This window comes from Oncorhynchus masou, chromosome 5, assembly GCF_036934945.1.
Source record: "Oncorhynchus masou masou isolate Uvic2021 chromosome 5, UVic_Omas_1.1, whole genome shotgun sequence".
Classification (NCBI taxonomy): Eukaryota; Metazoa; Chordata; class Actinopteri; order Salmoniformes; family Salmonidae; genus Oncorhynchus; species Oncorhynchus masou.
The window spans coordinates 13,298,342-13,317,704 of record NC_088216.1 but is presented as its reverse complement, the minus strand read 5'-3'; the positions used below and the strand labels follow the sequence as shown (position 1 = coordinate 13,317,704).

The 19,363-nt window shown below is 48.3% G+C and overlaps 2 protein-coding genes across 4 annotated transcripts; both read right to left on the bottom strand.

Annotated features, from left to right (window-relative positions):
- Nucleotides 1–2,252: 2,252 nt before the first annotated feature.
- LOC135528241 (splicing factor 3A subunit 2-like) lies at nt 2,253–2,882 on the bottom strand. The gene has a single exon (XM_064957190.1). It carries the CDS (start codon nt 2,880–2,882, stop codon nt 2,253–2,255), a length of 630 nt encoding a protein of 209 aa, XP_064813262.1.
- Nucleotides 2,883–8,456: 5,574 nt separating this feature from the next.
- Nucleotides 8,457–19,336, bottom strand: r3hcc1l (R3H domain and coiled-coil containing 1-like). 3 transcript variants are annotated; one of them, XM_064960827.1, is made up of 7 exons: nt 19,236–19,336; nt 18,296–18,820; nt 17,607–17,800; nt 17,055–17,125; nt 16,612–16,707; nt 15,598–15,738; nt 8,457–9,112 (listed from the first exon to the last, which is right to left on the bottom strand). In XM_064960827.1, the coding sequence occupies exons 2-7, from the start codon at nt 18,809–18,811 to the stop codon at nt 9,057–9,059; spliced, it is 1,074 nt and encodes a 357-aa protein (XP_064816899.1). In that variant the 5' UTR covers nt 18,812–18,820; nt 19,236–19,336; the 3' UTR covers nt 8,457–9,056. The 3 variants fall into 3 exon arrangements, with proteins under 3 accessions (XP_064816899.1, XP_064816908.1, XP_064816904.1); XM_064960836.1 differs by having other exon boundaries at nt 8,457–9,107; XM_064960832.1 differs by having other exon boundaries at nt 18,296–18,824; nt 19,236–19,319.
- Nucleotides 19,337–19,363: the final 27 nt, after the last annotated feature.

Genomic DNA, 19,363 nt, shown 5'->3' with positions numbered 1-19,363 from the left:
CTTGAGATGTTTTTGGGAAACCGGGCCTTGGTAGATGTCTCTCGTCCTCTTGCCTGTTGTCCATCCATCATCAAATCAGATCCCCCTACGTCCTTTAAAAACTGGACTTCATGTGCTTTCATATATCTACTTTACAAATGCAGTATTTATGCAATACAAATGCAGTATTCGCTGAAAAAAAAAGTGGTGTGTTTTTTGTTATATGGAAATTACATTGACAAGTATTTTTCATGGTGCTAACGTTTAGCCTTTAAAAAAATAAATATTGTAATGTATTGCAAATGTAGTTTTATATGACCTTCTAGAATATCGTCCTGTAGGTTTGTAATTTATACTTTAACATGATGTACTTTTGACTTAAAACGTTTTGTCCCTTTTTGTAGTTGTGTTTTTCACTAAGTTGCAAAATTCTGGTAACTTTCCCATGAGTCCCAGGTTTTCCAGCAACCCCGGTTGGAAGATTCCTGGAATCAGGAAGTAATAAGCAGGACATCTGGGAAATATAGGAATCTTACAACTGGGAATTTGGGAAAAGTTACCAGAATTTAAAAAGAAATGTGCAACCCTAGTTTTGTATTGTTTATGTTTTATTAGGATAAATCCTATAGTTGCTGTCATCAGTCTGTTTTAACACCAGTGAACCTCATCATACAGGTAGATATATTGTGACCAGTAGAGCTCTGGTTAAAAGTAGTGCTCTATGTTTTGGGAACAGGGTGACATTTGGGATGCACTATGGTTGTACCTAATAAGTACTGCACCTGATACTTGGCAATGGTAGAGAACAATAAACATCAGATTTCCAAAGGATATGGCTCTTTTGCTACCTGGTCATTTGAGTGTATAGCATTTGATGATTAATACTATCATTAGCTATAGAATGTACATTTAAACTCCTCATCATCCATGAGAAACCTTTTTCATTCATTCATTCAAAAAGAGCAGTGTGGATATAGAGCCAAGACCTCCATCCTGACCTAGGGAACATAGAGGATTTACTGACGTTTCCAACCTCACACACACACACACACACACACACACACACACACACACACACACACACACACACACACACACACACACACACACACACACACACACACACACACACACACACACACACACACACACACACACACACACACACACACACACACACACACAGGGACCTGTCCTCTTTTACCCAACCAATTAGGGCATGCACTCAACATGCTGCTTATGTTAGCTGCGGCGTGCTGAGATGAGTGTGTTTAAGTCTTAGTCCGTGTCTAACTATAGCTGTAGTGCTGTAGTCAGAATAGGCGTATTTAGGTCATATTCAAATAAACAACCGCCAGAGGCTTAGAATACACATCAGGCCGACCGTATATTCAACCAGCCCCAGATCTGCTGCATGTTCATTCAGCGCCAAAACGGAAGAAAACAGACCGAAACAGCGAGGCGCAAACTGAACTTGTCCAATGAGGAATCTACATCGTTGATTTCCGTTGCGAAACGTTATGCACTAATGAATACTACCCTGGTCATTACATTCATTGGAGAAGCATCACAGAAGATATAGACTGGCAGAGCAACTTGAGTCCGTTTCAACTTCCTCTCCTTCCTATTGCTTTCTCTTTCCCTCCTCCTATTCCCTCTCCTCCAAGTCTTCCTCTCCCCCCACCATCACCTCCTCCTCCCCCCTCTCCTTCTCTCTTCAAGGTTGATTGATTAGGATCCCCATGGGATACACAAATCCTCATCTTAGTAGTATTAGGGATCTCTCACTAGAAACGTCATGACTCCCTGGTCACGGGCAAAATCACACCCTATTCCCTATATAGTGCACTACACTACATGGGCACTGGTTAAAGGTAGTGCACACCACAGGGAATAGAGTGCAATTCGGGACGCAGTCCTCTTCCTTCCTCCAGTCTTAAACACACGGTTGACACTGCGGTTAAACAGTTGCTTGGTAACTACTGTGTGTTCCAACCTACCAACCTCCATGCCATGACACGTGGGCATTGGGTTGGCATGACAGCTGGCATCTCTCCCTATAAAGACCTCCACCACGTATGTGTCTGTGGTTCTCAAGACTGAAGATGAAAGTGTGGAACGGGACAAGTCCTAAGCAGCCCGGCTGGAGTGCCTGTTAGACTGGCACATTGTGGTTAGTGTGCGATCGCCAAGCTTGTAGCCCCGCGGCACGTTACCTCATAAAGCCTGAAGCTCTGATATTATCATGGTCTGACCACAGATCTCACATCACGCTATGGCAGGGCTGGGTGGGTGGGTGGGTGGCAGGGCTGGGTGGGTTGGGTCGGTGGCAGGGCTGGGTGGCTGGGTGGGTTGGGGTGATGGTGGGTGGCTGGGTGGGTTGGTGGCAGAGCTGGGTGGCTGGGTGGGTTGGGTGGGTGGCTGGCTGGCTGGGGGTGATGGTGGGTGGCAGGGTTGGGGTGATGGTGGGTGGCAGGGTTGGGTGGGTGGCTGGGTTGGTGGCAGGGCTGGGTGGCTGGGTTGGGTGGGTGGCAAGGCTGGGTGGGTGTGTGGCTGGCTGGGGTTGGGTGGGTGGCTGGCTGGGTGGGGTTGGTGGGTGGCAGGGTTGGGTGGGTGGCTGGGTGGGTGGGTTGGGGTGATGGTGGGTGGCAGGGTTGGGTGGGTGGCTGGGTGGGTTGGTGGCAGGGCTGGGTGGCTGGGTTGGTGGGTTGGGTGGGTGGCAAGGCTGGGGTTGGGTGTGTGGCTGGCTGGGGTTGGGTGGGTGGGTGGCGGGTGTGTGTCATGGTGGCTGTTTCTTTCAGTTCTATGTTTATTCTCTTGTTCAGTTTCCATAGTGTTTCTGGCTTACAGCCCGACTCTGCCCTCACTGTCGGGGGTCGGGACGGGCCGCGATTCAATCGCATCGCGCTTCCCGTCTATGCACCTTTTAAAGGCAATGTTCAACCAATGACAGGAGTTGGAATGGAATTGCTCCCAACTCAAACAAAATATGCACAAACAGACAGGCAGCAAGGAGAGAGAGAGGCAGCAAGGAGAGAGAGAGGCAGCAAGGAGCAAGAGAGAAGCAGCAAGGAGCAAGAGAGAAGCAGCAAGGAGAGAGAGAGGCAGCAAGAAGAGAGAGAGAAGCAGCAAGGAGAGAGAGAGGCAGCAAGGAGGGAGAGAGAAGCAGCAAGGAGCAAGAGAGAAGCAGCAAGGAGAGAGAGCGAGAGAGAAAAAGGCAGCAAGAGACAGGAGAGAGAGAGCAGCAAGGAGAGAGAGAGAGGCAGCAAGGAGAGAGAGAGAGAGAGAGGCAGCAAGGAGCAAGAGAGAAGCAGCAAGGAGAGAGAGAGGCAGCAAGGAGGGAGAGAGAAGCAGCAAGGAGAGAGAGAGGCAGCAAGGAGGGAGAGAGAAGCAGCAAGGAGAGAGAGCGAGAGAGAAAAAGGCAGCAAGGAGAGAGAGAGGCAGCAAGGAGAGAGAGAGGCAGCAAGGAGAGAGAGAGAGGCAGCAAGGAGCAAGAGAGAAGCAGCAAGGAGAGAGAGCGAGAGAGAAAAAGGCAGCAAGGAGAGAGAGAGAAAGGCAGCAAGGAGAGAGAGAGAAAGGCAGCAAGGAGAGAGAGAGAAAGGCAGCAAGGAGAGAGAGGCAGCAAGGAGAGAGAGGCAGCAAGGAGAGAGAGGCAGCAAGGAGAGAGAGAGGCAGCAAGGAGAGAGAGAGGCAGCAAGGAGAGAGAGAGGCAGCAAGGAGAGAGAGAGACAGCAAGGAGAGAGAGACAGCAAGGAGAGAGAGAGAGGCAGCAAGGAGAGAGAGGCAGCAAGGAGAGAGAGAGAGACAGCAAGGAGAGAGAGAGAGACAGCAAGGAGAGAGAGAGGCAGCAAGGAGAGAGAGAGAGACAGCAAGGAGAGAGAGACAGCAAGGAGAGAGAGGCAGCAAGGAGCGAGAGACAGCAAGGAGAGAGAGGAATAAGGCCAAATGTATGACCATATTAGATACATATATTTCCCTCAGATTACACAGATCCACAAAGAACTTGAAAACAAACCCAATTTTGATAATCTCCCATATCTACTGGGTGAAATTCCACAGTAGCAAGATTTGTGACCTGTTGCCACAAGAAAAGGGCGACCAGTGAAGAACAAACACCCTTGTAAATATAACCCATATTTATGTTTATTTATTTTCCCTTTAGTACTTTAACCATTTGCACATATGACATTTGAAATGTCTTTGTTATTTTGGAACTTCTGTGAGCGTAATGTTTACTGTTTATTTCACTTTTGTCTATTATCTACTTCACTTGCTTTGGCAATGTTAACATATGTTTCCCATGACAATAAAGCCCTTAAGCTGAAATTGAATTGAGTGGCAGGACAAAGAGAGAGAGACAGGACAGAGAGAGAGAGAGAGAGAGGGAGGCAGGACAAAGAGAGAGAGAGAGAGGGAGAGAGGCAGGACAAAGAGAGAGTGTTTCTGGCTTACAAAGAGAGAGAGGCAGGACAAAGAGAGAAAGAGAGAGAGAGGCAGGACAAAGAGAGAGGCAGGACAAAGAGAGAGAGAGAGAGGCAGGACAAAGAGAGAGAGAGAGAGGCAGGACAAAGAGAGAGAGAGAGGCAGGACAAAGAGAGAGAGAGAGGGGCAGGACAAAGAGAGAGAGAGGGGCAGGACAAAGAGAGAGAGAGAGGCAGGACAAACAAGAGAGAGAGAGGGGCAGGACAAGAGAGAGAGAGGGGCAGGACAAAGAGAGAGAGAGAGGGGCAGGACAAAGAGAGAGAGAGAGGGAGGCAGGACAAAGAGAGAGAGAGAGAGGGAGGCAGGACAAAGAGAGAGAGAGAGAGAGGCAGGACAAAGAGAGGGAGGCAGGACAAAGAGAAAGAGAGAGAAGAGAGAGAGGCAGGAAGAGAGGCAGGACAAAGAGAGAGAGAGAGAGGCAGGACAAAGAGAGAGAGAGGCAGGACAAAAGAGAGAGAGAGAGGCAGGACAAAGAGAGAGAGAGAGGCAGGACAAAGAGAGAGAGAGGCAGGACAAAGAGAGAGAGAGAGGCAGGACAAAGAGAGAGAGCAGGACAGGACAAAGAGAGAGAGGAGGCAGGACAAAGAGAGAGAGGGAGGCAGGACAAAGAGAGAGAGGGAGGCAGGACAAAGAGAGAGAGGGAGGCAGGACAAAGAGAGAGAGGGAGGCAGGACAAAGAGAGAGAGGGAGGCAGGACAAAGAGAGAGAGGGAGGCAGGACAAAGAGAGAGAGGAGGCAGGACAAAGAGAGAGAGAGAGGTAGGACAAAGAGAGAGAGAGGCAGGACAAAGAGAAGCAGACAAAGAGTTTAAAAATGATTTATTAAACGACCAATAAGAGGAAAACAGTGACAAACCCTGTTCACTGAACAATACAATAGGAAAAGAAAATACATTGTTTTTACAAAAACATTTTTACAAACATTAGGGAGCAACTGAGACTTCATCATAATGTTATTTGGTGTGTCGGTCCTCATTATTAAGCCGTTAAGATAGCTGGGCCTCAATGTCTCATTCATCTCAGGGTAGAACTGCTGATCTCGGATCAGTTTCGCCTTTTAGAACACAATTAATAAGATTTTGTGGACAGGTTGGGACCTGATCCTGGATCAGCTCTCATACTCAAGACGCTTGACACACTATCCCAAAACTAAAAACAGTGTGCTTTAGCATGAGCAGAAACTGGGGGGAGGATGATTCAAGATACAATTCCTGACTGAGATTATTTTTTATAAGATTAATACATGTGACATAAATTAGGTCATAATTAGCTCCTCCCCATCAGCTGGTAATAAAACAATATAAAAAGTAAATAAAAACAGAATATGAGGGTATCGGGGTCAGTTTAATTTGACTTCCTGTCAATTCAGGAAGTATAGCAGCATTCCAATTCTCCTCAATGCTTTTCAATGAGGATAATGTGGATTTGGAACGTGAGTCAGATTCTGAACTGACTGGAATCTAAATGGAACTGACCCCGACCCTGGAGGGAACACCACCTGACTGTTTAACTGTCACACTGTTCTGTCTCGCATCCACTGGTGGTTGTTGACAACATCACATCTTACACAGGGCCATCAGTGTGCTGTATGTGTGCAGGGTTTTGTTCCAGCCCACCACTAAAAAAACAAAAAAATAAAACTATTCTTCATGAATTAGGTGAATCAGCACAGCAGGTGTTTTTAGTGCAGGGTGGGTGCAAAACCCTGCAGCGCATCCCTGTACTATACGCTCATCCATAATAACCCTGGCTACCCTGCATGGGAGCCTCCCATATGACCCCTAACCGCCATGACCCCTCCATATGACCCCTAACCTCCATATGACCCCTAACCTCCATATGACCCTGTTATCAATGTTAGTAGTGATGATTAATCTAAAGCTGACCAGGTTTCAAGAGAAAAACTTCTGCCAACAAACTCTGGGCTTTGGCTGAGTTAATTTCTGTTCAGTCCAGTGTAGCTTCAGTACAGCTGCCCTGTGTAGGTGGGAGGGGGACAGAGATGTGTCTAGTCCCTACGGTGGAGGGAGGATGGGATGGAGGGCAGAGGGAACAGAGGTGTGTCTAGTCCCTACGGTGGAGGGAGGATGGGATGGAGGGCAGAGGTGTGTCTAGTCCCTACGGTGGAGGGAGGATGGGATGGAGGGCAGAGGTGTGTCTAGTCCCTATGGTGAAGGGAGGATGGGATGGAGGGCAGAGGTGTGTCTAGTCCCTACGGTGGAGGGAGGATGGGATGGAGGGCAGAGGGAACAGAGGTGTGTCTAGTCCCTAACGGTGTAGGGAGGATGGGATGGAGGGCAGAGGGAACAGAGGTGTGTCTAGTCCCTACGGTGGAGGGAGGATGGGATGGAGGGCAGAGGGAACAGAGGTGTGTCTAGTCCCTACGGTGGAGGGAGGATGGGATGGAGGGCAGAGGGAACAGAGGTGTGTCTAGTCCCTACGGTGAAGGGAGGATGGGATGGAGGGCAGAGGTGTGTCTAGTCCCTACGGTGGAGGGAGGATGGGATGGAGGGCAGAGGGAACAGAGGTGTGTCTAGTCCCTACGGTGGAGGGAGGATGGGATGGCGTGTCTAGTCCCTATGGTGAAGGGAGGAGGGAACAGAGGTGTGTCTAGTCCCTACGGTGGAGGGAGGATGGGATGGAGGGCAGAGGTGTGAACGGTGGAGGGAGGATGGGATGGAGGACCGAGGTGTGTCTAGTCCCTACGGTGGAGGGAGGATGGGATGGAGGACAGAGGTGTGTCTAGTCCCTACGGTGGAGGGAGGATGGGATGGAGGGCAGAGGTGTGTCTAGTCCCTACGGTGAAGGGAGGATGGGATGGGGATGGAGGTGTGGCACGGTGGAGGGAGGATGGGATGAAGGACAGAGGTGTGTCTAGTCCCTACGGTGGAGGGAGGATGGGATGGAGGACAGAGGTGTGAACGGTGAAGGGAGGATGGGATGGAGGACAGAGGTGTGTCTAGTCCCTACGGTGGAGGGAGGATGGGATGGAGGACAGAGGTGTGTCTAGTCCCTACGGTGGAGGGAGGATGGGATGAAGGACAGAGGTGTGTCTAGTCCCTACGGTGGAGGGGAGGGAGGATGGGATGGAGGACAGAGGTGTGTCTAGTCCCTATGGTGAAGGGAGGATGGGAGGGAGGGCAGAGGTGTGTCTAGTCCCTACGGTGGAGGGAGGATGGGATGGAGGACAGAGGTGTGTCTAGTCCCTACGGTGGAGGGAGGATGGGATGGACAGAGGTGTGTCTAGTCCCTACGGTGGAGGGAGGATGGGATGGAGGACAGAGGTGTGTCTAGTCCCTACGGTGGAGGGAGGATGGGATGGAGGACAGAGGTGTGTCTAGTCCCTACGGTGGAGGGAGGATGGGATGGAGGACAGAGGTGTGTCTAGTCCCTACGGTGGAGGGAGAGGGAGGATGGGATGGAGGACAGAGGTGTGTCTAGTCCCTACGGTGGAGGGAGGATGGGAGGGAGGGCATGGGACGGTGGAGGGAGGATGGGATGGAGGACAGAGGTGTGTCTAGTCCCTACGGTGGAGGGAGGATGGGATGGAGGACAGAGGTGTGTCTAGTCCCTACGGTGGAGGGAGGATGGGATGGAGGGCAGAGGGAACAGAGGTGTGTCTAGTCCCTACGGTGAAGGGAGGATGGGATGGAGGACAGAGGTGTGTCTAGTCCCTACGGTGGAGGGAGGATGGGATGGAGGACAGAGGTGTGTCTAGTCCCTACGGTGGAGGGAGGATGGGATGGAGGACAGAGGTGTGTCTAGTCCCTACGGTGGAGGGAGGATGGGATGGAGGACAGAGGTGTGTCTAGTCCCTATGGTGGAGGGAGGATGGGATGGAGGACAGAGGTGTGTCTAGTCCCTACGGTGGAGGGAGGATGGGATGGAGGGCAGAGGTGTGTCTAGTCCCTACGGTGGAGGGAGGATGGGATGGAGAACAGAGGTGTGTCTAGTCCCTACGGTGGAGGGAGGATGGGATGGAGGGGGAGGTGTGTCTAGTCCCTACGGTGGAGGGAGGATGGGATGGAGGGCAGAGGGAACAGAGGTGTGTCTAGTCCCTACGGTGGAGGGAGGATGGGATGGAGGACAGAGGTGTGTCTAGTCCCTACGGTGGAGGGAGGATGGGATAAAGGACAGAGGTGTGTCTAGTCCCTACGGTGGAGGGAGGATGGGATAAAGGACAGAGGTGTGTCTAGTCCCTACGGTGGAGGGAGGATGGGATAAAGGACAGAGGTGTGTCTAGTCCCTACGGTGGAGGGAGGATGGGATGGAGGACAGAGGTGTGTCTAGTCCCTACGGTGGAGGGAGGATGGGATGGAGGACAGAGGTGTGTCTAGTCCCTACGGTAGAGGGAGGATGGGATGGAGGGCAGAGGTGTGTCTAGTCCCTACGGTGAAGGGAGGATGGGATGGAGGACAGAGGTGTGTCTAGTCCCTACGGTGGAGGGAGGATGGGATGGAGAACAGAGGTGTGTCTAGTCCCTACGGTGGAGGGAGGATGGGATGGAGGGCAGAGGGAACAGAGGTGTGTCTAGTCCCTCCGGTGGAGGGAGGATGGGATGGAGGGCAGAAGCCGGGGGGAAGTGGTTCCTCTCCGTCAGGCTTTCCCTTCCCAGGCATCGTCTCTCTGTTTAGCTGCCAGACGCTTCTGCTCTGAAAGACAGACAGACAGGTTGATAGGAGAGTAAATCAATACTACTACTAGTTGTCAATACTATCATAAAGACAAAGACTCGTTCCACTTTAAAGGAGCAACATGTAATATATTAGTGTTAATTTCTTCACGGTTTTGTGAAAGACACGTAGAGAAGTCCCGAAAGGCTCAGTACGGCCTCTTACTGTATCATTATCCAGAACACATCTGTTGAAAGGACATGAAGAAACGTACTGCTAATGTTTTTGCTATTGTTGTCAACCTCTTGAACAAGAACTAATCTTAACACAGGAAGTTGTTCAAGACAGTCAGACTGGCTCATCGCGGTAAAAAAAAGAATCTAAATTCACAAGCGTTCAAAAAAGTATGTTTCTCTCTCATGGAGTTCTATTCCTTTGCTAGTTTTTTTATATAACCTTTATTTAACTAGGCAAGTCAGTTAAGAACAAATTCTTATTTACAATGATGGCCTACCGGGGAACAGTGGGTTAACTGCCTTGTTCAGGTGCAGGTCGACAGATTTTTACCCTGTCAGCTCGGGGATTCGATCTTGCAACCTTTCGGTTACTAGGCTACCCGCCTCTAACCACCAGGCTACCCGCCTCTAACCACCAGGCTACCCGCCTCTAACCACCAGGCTACCCGCCTCTAACCACCAGGCTACCCGCCTCTAACCACCAGGCTACCCGCCCTCTAACCACCAGGCTACCCGCCCTCTAACCACCAGGCTACCCGCCCTCTAACCACCAGGCTACCCGCCTCTAACCACCAGGCTACCCGCCCTCTAACCACCAGGCTACCCGCCCTCTAACCACCAGGCTACCCGCCCTCTAACCACCAGGCTACCCGCCCTCTAACCACCAGGCTACCCGCCCTCTAACCACCAGGCTACCCGCCCTCTAACCACCAGGCTACCCGCCCTCTAACCACCAGGCTACCCGCCTCTAACCACCAGGCTACCCGCCTCTAACCACCAGGCTACCCGCCTCTAACCACCAGGCTACCCGCCTCTAACCACCAGGCTACCCGCCTCTAACCACCAGGCTACCCGCCTCTAACCACTAGGCTACCCGCCCTCTAACCACCAGGCTACCCGCCCTCTAACCACCAGGCGACCCGCCTCTAACCACCAGGCTACCCGCCTCTAACCACCAGGCTACCCGGATCTAACCACCAGGCTACCCGCCTCTAACCACCAGGCTACCCGCCTCTAACCACCAGGCTACCCGCCTCTAACCACCAGGCTACCCGCCTCTAGCCACCAGGCTACCCGCCTCTAACCACCAGGCTACCCGCCCTCTAACCACCAGGCTACCCGCCCTCTAACCACCAGGCTACCCGCCCTCTAACCACCAGGCTACCCGCCCTCTAACCACCAGGCTACCCGTTGTCTAACCACCAGGCTACCCGCCTCTAACCACCAGGCTACCCGCTCTCTAACCACCCACCAGGCTACCCGCCTCTAACCACCAGGCTACCCGCCTCTAACCACCAGGCTACCCGCCTCTAACCACCAGGCTACCCGAATCTAACCACCAGGCTATATGATCTAACCACCAGGCTACCCGTCTAACCACCAGGCTACCCGCTGTCTAGCCACCAGGCTATCTAACCACCAGGCTACCCGCCCTCTAACCACCAGGCTATCTAACCACCAGGCTACCTGCCTCTAACCACCAGGCTACCCGCCTCTAACCACCAGGCTACCCGCCTCTAACCACCAGGCTACCCGCCTCTAACCACCAGGCTACCCGCCTCTAACCACCAGGCTACCCGCCTCTAGCCACCAGGCTACCCGCCTCTAACCACCAGGCTACCCGCCTCTAACCACCAGGCTACCTGCAGCCTGGTTCTGGTGTCATTTGGCGCCAGTTACAGGATGGAATGTTCCAGGAGCTTTCAGTCAGCAGAGAGAACAGCTCCACAATAACTCGTGTGAACACAGGTGTGTAAGTAGTGACGTGTCCGTGTAACCGATAGACACACACAGTACATGTTCATGTCTTTAAAATGTCAATTGTAACGTTGTAATGTATTCTTCATGATGTGTCGGACCCCCAGTCAGACCAGTTGTCTCCATTGTGTCGGCTAACGGGGATCCTAATGAATCTAATAACCGCACTGATGTACACATACAATATAGGACTTATAGGATTAAGTCTACTGTATGAATCACAGAAGAGGGTATATGATTAAATCTACTGTATGAATCATGTGTATATGATTAAATCTACTGTATGAATCACAGAAGAGGGTATATGATTAAGTCTACTGTATGAATCATGTGTATATGATTAAGTCTACTGTATGAATCATGTGTATATGATTAAGTCTACTGTATGAATCATGTGTATATGATTAAGTCTACTGTATGAATCATGTGTATATGATTAAGTCTACTGTATGAATCACAGAAGAGGGTATATGATTAAGTCTACTGTATGAATCACAGAAGAGGGTATATGATTAAGTCTACTGTATGAATCACAGAAGAGGGTATATGATTAAGTCTACTGTATGAATCACAGAAGAGCGTATATGATTAAGTCTACTGTATGAATCACAGAAGAGGGTATATGATTAAGTCTACTGTATGAATCACAGAAGAGGGTATATGATTAAGTCTACTGTATGAATCACAGAAGAGGGTATATGATTAAGTCTACTGTATGAATCACAGAAGAGCGTATATGATTAAGTCTACTGTATGAATCATGTGTATATGATTAAGTCTACTGTATGAATCATGTGTGTATGATTAAGTCTACTGTATGAATCATAGAAGAGGGTATATGATTAAGTCTACTGTATGAATCATGTGTATATGATTAAGTCTACTGTATGAATCATGTGTATATGATTAAGTCTACTGTATGAATCATGTGTATATGATTAAGTCTACTGTATGAATCACAGAAGAGGGTATATGATTAAGTCTACTGTATGAATCACAGAAGAGGGTATATGATTAAGTCTACTGTATGAATCATGTGTATATGATTAAGTCTACTGTATGAATCACAGAAGAGTGTATATGATTAAGTCTACTGTATGAATCATGTGTATATGATTAAGTCTACTGTATGAATCATGTGTATATGATTAAGTCTACTGTATGAATCACAGAAGAGGGTATATGATTAAGTCTACTGTATGAATCACAGAAGAGGGTATAGGATTAAGTCTACTGTATGAATCACAGAAGAGGGTATATGATTAAGTCTACTGTATGAATCACAGAAGAGGGTATATGATTAAGTCTACTGTATGAATCATGTGTATATGATTAAGTCTACTGTATGAATCACAGAAGAGGGTATAGGATTAAGTCTACTGTATGAATCACAGAAGAGGGTATATGATTAAGTCTACTGTATGAATCATGTGTATATGATTAAGTCTACTGTATGAATCACAGAAGAGGGTATACGATAACAGGATGTTACTGTATAAAAGCACATCCCACCTTATAATAATATCTTTTGGGGGTTGAAAATATGTATTTTTTGGTTGAAAATATATCTTCTCTAGTTGAAAATACGCATTTTCTGGTTGAAAAGACGTCTTTTCAATGTCTTGTGCTCACTGGGCACCACGGGGAGGGAGCGCTAGTTGTCTAGAACAATCTAAACAGAGCTTCACACTGAGACACATAATGTCTATGATCACATAACGTCCTGTAAGTTCACCTGAGAACAGTAGAGCACAACAGCTATCCAGCCAGAAAACAAAGTCAGTTCCATAAGCAGTCATCCACCTCCCTCCCTCCCTCCCTCCCTCTCTCCCTCCCTCTCTCTCTCCCTCCCTCCCTCTCCCACCCAGGTGAAAGCTATACTCCCTTATTGATGTCGCTTGTAAAATCCACTTCAACCAGTGTAGATGAAGGGGAGGAGACAGGTTAAAGAAGGATTTTTAAGCCTTGAGACATGGACTGTGTATGTGTGTCATTCAGAGGATGAATGGGCAAGACAAAATATTTAAGTGCCTTTCGTAGTAGGTGCCAACTGCACCAGAGTGGACCGGTCCTGCTGGCTGTATGTATCCTCTGGGAGGGGAAATAACACCAGAGTGGACTGGTCCTGCTGGCTGTATGTATCCTCTGGGAGGGGAAATAACACCAGAGTGGACTGGTCCTGCTGGCTGTATGTATCCTCTGGGAGGGGAAATAACACCAGAGTGGACTGGTCCTGCTGGCTGTATGTATCCTCTGGGAGGGGAAATAACACCAGAGTGGACTGGTCCTGCTGGCTGTATGTATCCTCTGGGAGGGGAAATAACACCAGAGTGGACTGGTCCTGCTGGCTGTATGTATCCCCTGGGAGGGGAAATAACACCAGAGTGGACTGGTCCTGCTGGCTGTATGTATCCTCTGGGAGGGGAAATAACACCAGAGTGGACCGGTCCTGCTGGCTGTATGTATCCCCTGGGAGGAGAAATAACACCAGAGTGGACCGGTCCTTATAGCTGAATATATCCACTTATAAATCCCCTGGGAGGAGAAATAAAAACAGGGAAATCATAGAGTAGACGTTCTGCCCGGCAACACAGGGCGTGAGGAGAACAAATCAAGGAAACTTTTAGCCAGAGAGACGAGAGAGTGTGTGTGTCAGCTGTCTAACCAGAAACCAAACCTCTCAGGACTCTCACTCACACACACACAAACACACTCTCTCTCTCTCTCAGTGAAAGTAGTGGTCACCACCAGCAAACATCTAGTTGTCCGTTCTTCCTGACAATCTGTTCTATATTTGTATCTCGTCAAGACACTACTTTCCCCCCAATAGCTGGTCTTTGGAAGCAAGGCTACACTTAAAACAACATGACTGGAAGCCATTTCCAGGATGTGCAGTGTGTGTGTGTTTATAGAACACTAGATGAGCTCATTGTCCTCAGTCTCACTGAGGCTGAGACTCTTCTTCGGGTTCAAGGTCCTGGAAAGACATCACTGACAGAACACCACCCCCTAGTGGTAGCAACACTCTACGACAGCTTACTTCAACTGGCATACTAATGATGTAGATAAACCCTGGATTGCTGACGCTACGTATTGGCTTTGAAGCCACCGGTCGGCCATGTTGGCACTCCCCAGAGGGTTCAGTCCTCCATAGGAATGAATGGAAGTCTACAATATTTTTTATTTCAAGGACAAAATGACATGCATTTAAATATTGCTGTTGTAGTGGGGACAGTAAGATAAGAAATAAAACATTTAAACAAAAACTTTTTTTTTTTCTTTTTTTTATGTTCCTGTTCGAATAATCTAATTTAAAGTTTGCATTAAGGTGTCTGTAATAGAATCTGCTGGTGAAAAACTAAATGTTGACACTAATTGGGAGTTAGGGAGGGTTTGGCCGGTAGGGATGTCCTGGTCTCATTGTGCACCAGCATTTCCATAGCTTCCAATATATATACAGTATATCACAAAAGTGAGTACACCCCTCACATTTTTGTTGGTTTTTTGTTGTTGAATTTTACCCCTTTTTCTCCCCAATTTCGTGGTATCCAATTGTTTAGTAGCTACCATCTTGTCTCATCGCTCAACTCCCGTACGGGCTCGGGAGAGACGAAGGTTGAAAGTCATGCGTCCTCCGATACACAACCCAACCAAGCACTTCTTTGCCATGAAGTGCCATGTTGAACTTCCAGTGACCAGGCAGTATGAGGGAGTGTGAGAGCGATGACATCAAATTTAAACGCACCTGCTCCCCATTCACACCTGAGACCTTGTAACACTAACGAGTCACATGACACCGGGGAGGGAAAATTGGGCCCAATTTGGACATTTTCACTTAGGGGTGCACTCACTTTTGTTGCCACTGTTTAGACATTAAAGGCTGTGTGTTGAGTTATATTGAGGGGACAGCAAATTTACACTGTTATACAAGCTGTACACTCACTACTTTACATTGTAGCAAAGTGTAATTTCTTCAGTGTTGTCACATGAAAAGATATACTCAAATATTTACAAAAAATATGAGGGGAGGGTACTCACTTTTGTGATATACTGTATATATTTACAATGCAGGAGTACCAAGACAGCTTTGTGGTGGCTTCAAAACAGCACCCCCTGTCAGCCACCCAGGGTTATCCCCATCATTGGTCGTACCCCATCAAAACCCCTTATTCTAAAAGAGTTTTAAATACATAGATCTAGAAAACAACACCCCATAATGGTGTGAAAAAAAAGGTTTAGACATTTTTGCAAATTGAAACAAATGGATGATTTGTTTGTTTTTATATATACATATTTTTAGAATCAGGCTGTAACGTAACAAAATGTTGAAAAAGTCAAGGGATCTGAATACTTTCTGAATGCACCGTATAGCTTCAAAATATGGTTAAAACGATCAGTCTGATGTCATGGATGGTCAGTCCTTGCGTACATAGCGGTCACATTACCTCAGCCGTTTACCAAAACAAGTGGCGGGGTCACCTCTGTTGTTATTATTACTTGAATTCCAGATTGCCCCTTGAAATCACGTACCTCTGGCATCTTGCAGTTTTTTTCTCTCTGCTTCACGGTGCTCTTTGCTCTGGGGACTCTTGACGCCCAGCGCCCCCATCACCAGCCTGCGGGCCAACACTGCACTGGTCTGGGGACGCTCCTTAGTAGGGAGCAGGTAGTCTGGAGGAGAGGAGGGACAGTGTTGAAGGAATGAAAGAGGAAGAGAAGGGGGGGGGGGGCAAAGAAAGTAAAATAAAGTTTTTAAAAAGGCAAGGAAGAAGGACAAAGAATATACAACAGGTGACAAGAAAAGGAGAAGCAGGGAAGAATAAATTAAGAGAATAAAATTAGGTGAAGGAGAGAGAATACAGGAGATATGAAAGAGAATACAAGAGATATGAGAGAGAATACAAGAGATATGAGAGAGAATACAAGAGATATGAGAGAGAATACAAGAGATATGAGAGAGAATACAAGAGATATGAGAGAGAATACAAGAGATATGAGAGAGAATACAAGATAAATGAGAGAGAGAATACAGGAGATATGAGAGAGAGAATACAGGAGATATGAGAGGGAGAATACAGGAGATATGAGAGGGAGAATACAGGAGATATGAGAGGGAGAATACAGGAGATATGAGAGGGAGAATACAGGAGATATGAGAGAGAATACAAGAGATATGAGAGAGAATACAAGATAAATGAGAGAGAGAATACAGGAGATATGAGAGAGAATACAAGAGATATGAGAGAGAGAATACAAGATAAATGAGAGAGAGAATACAGGAGATATGAGAGAGAGAATACAGGAGATATGAGAGAGAGAATACAGGAGATATGAGAGAGAGAATACAGGAGATATGAGAGAGAGAATACAGGAGATATGAGAGAGAGAATACAGGAGATATGAGAGAGGGAATACAGGAGATATGAGAGAGAGAATACAGGAGATATGAGAGAGACAGACAGACAGACAGAACAGGTCAAAGATTAAGGAGGATAAAGGAGGATAAAGGATGGACAGATGAATGAAAGAGAGGACAGTCAGTACCTGAGCAGCTGCGAGCCTTGGCCCTGGTGGTGACGGAGGCTTTAGCCAGAGACCTGACCTTCAACAGCGGGTGTTTGGTCCTCAGAGCCTCCCGAGCTGACACACACACACACACACACACAATAACCCACGTGCACAGACAGAGACAGTTCAGTTGCTAAATGTTTACCTCAGATGTTGACTGAGAAGACAGCTAAGTCAGCTATACTATTAAAACATGTTGACCACTACTTCATTTGATCATCCAACACATCTTCAGTAAAGTTTGACAGAAGAGAGACACGCGGTATTTTCGATAAGGTATGAAACATGTTCAACTGTATCCCTCACCTGTGGTCAGGTGAAGCTCACCTGTGATGAGGTGTGTGAATAACTGATTGTGTCGGACAGAGCTACCAGAGTCTATGGCTTTTCCTTTCCTTTATAAAAGCTGTGTGACTCACCTGCTATGGGGCTGTTGAAGAGAGCCAGGGCGTGTGTATCGTCCACAAACTGGATGTCAAAGCCTCTCTGCCTACACACACACACACACACAAACACCTTCAGCATCTCATCACCACCACATACTGTAGGCGGAGCTTCACCACATACTGTAGGCGGAGCTTCACCACATACTGTAGGCGGAGCTTCACCACATACTGTAGGCGGAGCTTCACCACATACTGTAGGCGGAGCTTCACCACATACGGTAGGCGGAGCTTCACCACATACGGTAGGCGGAGCTTCACCACATACGGTAGGCGGAGCTTCACCACATACGGTAGGCGGAGCTTCACCACATACGGTAGGCGGAGCTTCACCACATACGGTAGGCGGAGCTTCACCACATACGGTAGGCGGAGCTTCACCACATACTGTAGGCGGAGCTTCACCACATACTGTAGGCGGAGCATCGGCTGCCCCTCGACGAGGCGGAGCATCGCTGTGTATTGATAGGGACTCGGGTGTGACTGAACCTCAGGACTCGTAAAAAGACAGTAAAGGCTGGTACGTACTGGTAGGCCTGGAAGGATTTGACCAGGTCTTCAGTCTTAAACTCTGTGGGGAAGTCGTAGATTTCTATGATGTTAGACAGCTCATCCTCCGTGAGCTCAGTGTCATCATTCCCCTCTCTGTCCTGATCCAGGCTGTAGTAGTCAAACCTGGCCTCCTGCACCGGCCGCTTCTTCCTGCCCTGCTTTATGGCCAGCTGAGAGAGAGGGGGGCAGAGAGGTGAGAGAGAGGGTGAACGAGAGATAGGGTGAGCGAGAGAGGGTGAGAGAGACAGAGGATGAGCGAGAGAGGGTGAGAGAGAGAGAGGTGAGCGAGAGAGGGTGTGAGAGAGAGAGAGAGGGTGAGAGAGTAATTTTGCTTACTAGTCTCCTAACGATTTCCAACTATTGACAGAACAGTAGATGTGTAAATAACAGCATTGCAGTGATAGTACCACTAATAAGTAGCAAACATGTAGCAGACATACACTGAGTGTTACAGCAGTAATCTGGGGGACAGGGACAGAGACTCACCTGACAGACAGGGACAGACACAGGTAGACAGACTCACCTCCTGACAGACAGGGACAGACACAGGTAGACAGACAGGGACAGACAGGTAGACAGACTCACCTCCTGACAGACAGGGACAGACACAGGTAGACAGACTCACCTCCTGACAGACAGGGACAGACACAGGTAGACAGACTCACCTCCTCTAGCACATGGGGTTCCAAACACTCTCCTTCGTCATCAAAGAGAGCGTCCCAGCTCTCCTCCTCCTCTTCCTGAGGGCCTGCCTCTATCCCCTCCCGGGGTCCCCCTTCTCTCTCAGACGGAGAACTCTTGCTCCCAGTCTCCAGTCGCGAACCCACATCTCCATCTCCTCCCTGGTTGGCTGTAGCAGCCTGTCCGTCATTCTGTGGCCCCGCGTTGCCTCCTCCTTCTTCTACCGTCTCCTCCAGTTTGGCCTCACCGTTTAGGACTCCATTCCCCTCTCCTCCCGTCTTCCCTCCTTTGTCCTTCTTGTTCTTGGCATTCTTTCGGGCCTTGTCCGTGTAGCGAGGCCTGGGCTTTGGTTTGCCGTCTCCCTGGGTTTGAGCTTTATCTTTGGGGCCGTCCTGCTTCTTCTTGGGCTGGTAGAGGGGCTTGTCTGGCTTCTTGGAGCAGGACGCGGAGGGCTGGGGTTGGGCGCAGTCCTCTTGAGGTTGTTCCTCCTCCATCACCATACAACTGTCCTACATGGAAGAGAAAGGAGGAGGAACAAATCATTAAAGATGCATAGGTTAATTGAGCAGCTAGGCCCCTCTCTCCAATTCTCTTTAGTTAAGTCGCATAAGCCCCCTCTGGAATTTAATAGCTAGCACGCATGCGCCATGGTACTTAGAACCATTTGAACTGCATGTACAAATCTTTCACAACTATACTGTACTAAATTAAAAACAAGTCCAAACTGGTTAACTACATTCTCTACTAATTCGTTGTCAGTAACGGGGTGTTTGAGTGATAAATTAGACTGCGTTATGCAGCAGTATGCATCCAGTGTAACTAGCAATAACCCGAATACACCTAAACACATAACGCACTGTAGAGCAAGACATTCTATACAATTATTTCCTTAAAATCATAAACATATAAGCATTAGCAAAATACCTTAATCTGTAGTTTATCACTTGGCTAGATATCAACCGAACAGCAAACCGCCGGATGTTTAGAATTAGAAGGGGAAAAAAACATACTGTCGCATGTATATTACGTAATACTAAAATCGTTGCTGGTAG

Coding starts and splice junctions, on each gene's coding strand:
- LOC135528241 (XM_064957190.1), bottom strand. CDS start 2,882: ATGCGATTGAATCGCGGCCCGTCCCGACCCCCGACAGTGAGGGCAGAG.
- r3hcc1l (XM_064960827.1), bottom strand. CDS start 18,811: ATGGTGATGGAGGAGGAACAACCTCAAGAGGACTGCGCCCAACCCCAG. Junction 17,801..18,295: donor AACCCCATGTGCTAGAGGAG/GTGAGTCTGTCT, acceptor CCTCTCTCTCAG/CTGGCCATAAAGCAGGGCAG. Junction 16,708..17,054: donor CTTCAACAGCCCCATAGCAG/GTGAGTCACACA, acceptor TGTGTGTGTCAG/CTCGGGAGGCTCTGAGGACC.